Raw genomic sequence first — 5,938 nt, forward strand, 5'->3', positions numbered from 1 at the left:
GGGCACCACCTGGAACATGAGAAACACGCCCAGGTGCCACCCCCGAGGTTCTGGGTCAGCGTATGCATCTTTCCAAGACCCTCGGATGCTGCTGCAAACTCAGGTTTGAGGAACATGGACGGAATGTTCTGCTCTCACCTACGACGGGCCTCAGAGGTGGTCCGGGGGAGGAGCGGGGCTGTCTGCCCCCTACCAGTGTTACCTACTAGCTTCGGAGGGTGCGCCCCCATCTTTCTCCCACCATCCACCACCAGACAAATTCTGTGTGGGCATGGGAACAGGATGCAGCAGAGGATGAAGGTCATTCTTCACAGGCCTGGAGGCTGCTGTTCGGGTAAGGCTTCAGAGTAAGAGTATCAAATGATTTTATTACAAAACTTAAGCCATTTATTGATCATTCAACTTTTCTAAAAAACACAAACATGAGAATAAAATAAACACACCCAAGACTCACTAGCCCTTGCAGGATAGGAAAAAGCCCTGGCCAGAGAGCCTGCAAATGTTCTTCCTTATACCCGATGTCTGTACATCCTCACACATTCTAGGGTCCCATGTTCTGTCCCCTCTTACAGAGGAAAGGAAACCGAAGCTACAAGATTCATGTACAAGAGGGTCACGACAACTTTAGAGCTACCTGACGCTAATGGCTTACGTGTTCCAGGTGACAAGGAAACACTGTCTAACACCTACTCCATGCTAACCTTTACTGGCATTCTTTGAAATGGCCTCTTTGGGACTGGTTATGTTCCTTCACTGTAGCTACAGCCCTTCTAGGATCCCAAAACACAAACCGTAAAATCCACATGCAGTCTCCCAGTTCAAGTATAAAGGTTTGTTTTAGGACAATGCCAGGCTAATGTAGTGTTTCTTTACAATTCTGTAGTGTCTACTGGATGTCATCCCCTCTGACAGGCTGACCGGACGGCAGCACAGTGAGGGGGCACACAAGGTCAATCGTGCTACTGCCTGCTCAATCCGGACACTACCCCTCTGTGGAGGCTGAATGCTGAAATCAGTGACGACCTTGGCCTGTCTTCATTCGGAAGTTGTAATCTGAAGTAACTGAATCCACTTCTTCACAGTTAACTTAATGGAGCTTCCAAAAGGTGTCAGACATGCTCTAAAAAAAAAAAGAGAATCAGATCAAAATGCCTCTTGAAAAGAGACATTTTTGTTCCTCAAGAAATTTACAGTTAGACTAGAAAGACTGGGAATGAATGTTTTATGTTCCGTAACAGAATTCAGGTGCTCTCCCAATACAGGTACAAAGAGCCCACCTCCCCCTCGAGTCCGTGCCCTACACGAGATTCGCGCTCTTGCTTTGTTCACTCACTGATGCTTTCCTATCAGAAATGACAGACATCTTAATGAACTTTGATGACAGCACACCAAAGTGGAATGAGGGTACAGGGCACGCCCCAGTGCTAACTAACGACGGCTAAGTAAAGGCCCACTGCCTACTTGCTATCACTGCTCCTATTTACTAATGTCTCCAAGCCAGCAAAAAGCATTGTTTTGTGCATCTATGGCTGACTTTTGAGATTAAAGTAAATCCCAAATATAATAAAAAGATGTATGTACAACAGAAGAGTCCCTTGGTAACGGATAGTGGTAAACGCAAATCTCTAAAAACAAGGAAGTCCCGCAGGGCTAAAAGCAGACTCTGAGCACCATTTAGGGTGCCATCTTAGAATGCATTGTTCGATTTTATATTCACATTGCAAACCCAAGTTTAACTCATGTCCCAGGGTGAGACTCATTTAAATTTCTCTTGTGTACAGCAATCATCCCAGTCGGTTTCTAATGGAGTTATCTACTCACAGCTTAAATGGTCAGCTCTGCTGGCACACAAGATCGTACTCGCTAACACCAGGGATTAACACTGATTAGTTCTTGGTAACAAATGACCCCTACACAGTAGCCCAAGTCTATCTGCACTACATGCTTTACTGAATATATAAAGAATATGATCCCCAGTAGTGGCTTACCCCTTTTCTATCCATTTTATATATTTATAAGCCAGAGATGAAGGCTCCGGGACAAAAGACGGGATACCGGACCTTAGGAAGCATCCTGGGATGGAGCTGGGGGGTCCTGGCTCTCAGGCTCTGGAGGGGGTGCAGGCACAGCTTCTTTTTTCTTGGCCGCCAGGAACTCGTGAATTGCTCTTTCTATCTGTGGTCTGAAGATGTGGTTTAGTTTGGGATCCACCACTTGAGAAATGATTCTGTCCACTCCAGCTTCCAACATTCCTGACCTTGGGGAGACAGACAGACCGTTCTCTGGAGGGCCATGCCCCCTTTACCCAGCCTCCCCTTGTGTTTGCACCCTGCACCCCCCCAGTACAGTATCAAACCTGGGAAAACGACACCAGTACAGTCTGACTGTATATAAATTTCACAGACATGGCTGCACTCTGTGCCATTTTAGGCACCTGAGTAGGTGCAGGTACCCACTCCCACCCCAAGGATCTTCCCTACATCACCACTATCCCCTTGTGCTAGTCGCATAGACCCTCCCCTTCACCCCTAAGTCGTCGGCAACTACTAATCCCTCTTTCCATCCCTGTAACTGTTCATTTATTAGTGTTACAGGTGTGGAATCAGCACCACGCATCTTTTTGATACCGGCTTTTCTCATGCAGCATAATTCTCTATTTCTAAGGAGGTAGGCTTCATAAGCTTTTAGATATTTGAGGAGAGTTCAGCGGCTCAATACCTGAACACGAGTGCTAGTATTAAGAGCAAAAAAAAGGGGGGGGGGGATTCAAAAAGCGTATCTTAGGACACCAGAGTCCATAACCCACCTCCACTTTTATGCCCAGTGACACTGCCAAGTCACATGGATGACCTATCAGTAGCACTTTATTAACTGAAGTACAGTTTGTTTGAAAGACATGATTTAAGAAGACTCCACGCCTTCCTCAGAGCTGCCGTTACACTTTAGAGAGGCTATGTGGACTCAAAGATTTTGTAGAACCCCCGCCTCCCCTTTTACTGGTGAGACTAAAGATCCGGCTTCTCCCGCCCATGATCCACATGCTGATCCCTAGTGTAAAACTCCCATTATGTGCCAACTACACTGAACAGCCCAAGTGGCAGGGAATATGTTTTGCAATCTGGAATATATTTTGATGCACTCAGGAGAGTTTACACAGGAGGCCTATGGAGGTTGGATAAATGAGCAAGAATGCTACTTGAGTCCTTTGCTCATTTGAACTTGAATAAAAAGGTGGACTGTTTCGACTTGTGTGTGGGATTTGCTGTGAAGTGCCATCCACCTTGACCAAAAAATGCTTTCCTGTGCATCATACTTGTGATCACCTGCCATTTTCACTAATTCTAGCTACTTACTGAACCACACTCTGCCTCAGACCATTTCGTAGCTGGTTTTTGTTCATTGTAGGATTCCATTCCTGCTTGTCCAGATGTGTTGACACAAAATTATCCACTTTCTGCCTCAGGTTTTGGTAAGCTGGCTAAAACATTAAAAAGACACAAGGTTAGAAGTTACATACACCAGTTTTAGAAATCACTCATTCAAGAATATGGCTTTCCACACAAACGTAGATTTTTAAGTCCTTGAAGACACTTCCTCTATGACGACGAAGATCACCATGCAGCAAGTAGAGCGGGAACTAATGCCCAATGCAAGTGCCTGCTTTATGCTGGGCGGGCACAAGGCCAGGTGCTTTACCATCCCATTTACTTTTCAAGTAATTGGCCAGGGAGGTTTTATTAGCTCTCTCCTGCCCCCATTTTAGAGATTAGATATTTACGCTTAGCAAAAGCAAACAACTTGCCCACATGGCTAAAATGTGGCAAAAGCCAAGGTTAGACCTAGTCTGTTTCTGAAGCAAAGGAACCGGGCTCTAGCCTGGCACCATCACTAACCAGCTATCTGGCTTTCAACAAATCACCAATCTTTTAGTCTCTGTCATTTCCGTTTGTAAAACTGAAATGCTACTGCCCCGCTTACCTCACAGAGTATCCTTAGCAACAAGGAAGAGCTCAGGAAAGCCCTTAAACAAAGGGTCACCAGAACCTCAGCACAATGAGAGAATGCACACTCAAGTCTAAAAGCCTATGGAACACTGGGAAAGGCTAAGGGGAAGCATGGCTGAAGTCCAAACATATAGCTTGAGACACTTCCTGATCTCAAATGTTCTAGACATAACCAGAATCAAAACAAAATTAGAAGGAACTTGGTGAACACAAGGAACATACATTCTCCAAGACCTTCTGGTATGATCTGCTACTCTTCTTCAAACCAGGGATAAGATAGTGTATATTGCTGTTTAGTATTCACTCCTGTCCCCTTCTACCAGGAGCAGAGAATGCTTACCTACCCCAATGATGCTGAGTTTTAGCAATGTCATAAGGTCTGGTCAATGGAGTGCTAGTGACAACAGACCTGAAAGGTGGTTGTACTCTCTGTCTGGCTTGGTTCTTGTGGTCTGGTGACCCTCTATGAAGGCATGTCCTGGGATCTAAGATGATTTCATGTGTAGCCAAGATAAACCCAAGCTCAGGCCATCTGAGCCACCCAGCTGAAGACTACTTAGAGGTGCTGAACTTTAGCTGACCTGCAGCCCTATCTACATAAGAATGAATGCCTGTCATGAATCACTGTAATTTGGTGTAATTTGGTTAACTATGCAGTGTTACTGTGGCCAAAGTTTGCTAGCTGTCAGGTAAGTGAAATCGACAAAAGAATGAGTAGGCTTCAGCCTACACGTGAACTCTTCCAAAAAGACCATGAGAACTAACAAACACCCATGTACTATCTACCTACCAACTCTTCCTTCCTCTCCTCACTCTCTTTTCTCCTTCTTATTGCTTCCCTCCTCTAGGCTGGTTTTTCTGGTTATTGGTTTGCTTAAACAGACATATTTAATTCATTCCCTTGATGCATGTTCTACACCTCCTTATTTACCTTCCTTTTTCTCTCTCTGGAATAATCAGGTCATATAGTTTCTCTGGGTAACTTTTTCTTTGTTTCTTTTTTCTCACCTCCTTCTTTATTCTCTTTTCTCCCTCTATAGATTAAGTCTTTTAGTCTCTGCTTGGTCAATCTTCATTTTTTCTTTTTCCCTGCCCCTGTCATTTCTCATTTCAGCACCACCTCCACCCTGTTCTTTACTTGTAGATGGTGTTTGTTTTTTGCTTTTCGATTTTTTGTTTGCTTGTTTGTGTGTTTTTGTTTCCTGTTTGTTTTTCTTTCCAGAGCTACGTCAAGGAACAAATCAAAGCACACCTGGTGAAGGGTACAAAACATCACTATGAGTAGGGAAATAGAAAAAAACAAAGTCACAACAACAGAGAGCAAGTAACACTCTCCCAAAAAACACCTCCTGAGCAGCCAGGCCCTGGACAGTATATGACTCCCCCTTTAATATAACAGTGCTCGCAGGTGCAGAGCACATAACACACTTTTAACACTTACAAGGGGCAGAAAGCTAGACAAAAGGACAAAATGGAAGAATTTTCACCAAAAGAAATTCCAGGAAGAAGTGACAGCTAAAGAATTGATCAGATACAGAAAACATAACTGAAAAAGAATTTAGAATAGTAGTCATAAAATTAGTCACTGGACTTGATAAAAGCATAGAAGAGAGCAGAGACTCCACTGCTGCAGAGATCAAGGATCTTAAAAATAGTCAGAGTGAGGGGAGGAGCCAAGATGGTGGAAGAGCATGCAAGTCTTTTTTCTGTCTTGCATCCATAAAATACAGCCAGATCAATATTAAATCATCCTGCACACCTAGAAAACTGATTTGAGGATTAACACAATCTGCACAACCTGAACCACACAACCAAGTGGTACGGAGCCTGAGAGGTGGACTGGGGGAGAGAGGAGTCGCAGAGGGCAGGAAGCTGTTTTTGCTTGCAGAGACAGGATGGAGACGGGGGGGGGGGGGGGGGTGAAGGGAAAGGGG

The 5,938-nt window shown here is 44.6% G+C and overlaps 1 protein-coding gene across 2 annotated transcripts in view; it reads right to left on the reverse strand.

Annotated features, from left to right (window-relative positions):
* Positions 1-361: 361 nt before the first annotated feature.
* Positions 362-5,938, reverse strand: part of BOD1 (biorientation of chromosomes in cell division 1) — a 19,356-nt gene continuing 13,779 nt past the window's right edge. Inside the window, exons 2-4 of one of the 2 annotated variants that reach the window (XR_005528990.1) lie at positions 3,354-3,478; positions 1,989-2,257; positions 362-1,120 (exon numbers count right to left, since the gene is read on the reverse strand). Coding sequence is in view for 1 of the 2 variants with exons in the window: in XM_039235765.1 (XP_039091696.1) it covers positions 2,062-2,257; positions 3,354-3,478 (321 nt within the window). In the remaining variant the exon portion in view is untranslated. The remainder of the gene's footprint in view (positions 1,121-1,988; positions 2,258-3,353; positions 3,479-5,938) is intronic. The other variant, XM_039235765.1, reaches the window with a different exon arrangement.

Source organism: Hyaena hyaena, unplaced genomic scaffold (assembly GCF_003009895.1).
Source record: "Hyaena hyaena isolate Hyena2069 unplaced genomic scaffold, ASM300989v1 scaffold_102, whole genome shotgun sequence".
Lineage (NCBI taxonomy): Eukaryota > Metazoa > Chordata > Mammalia > Carnivora > Hyaenidae > Hyaena > Hyaena hyaena.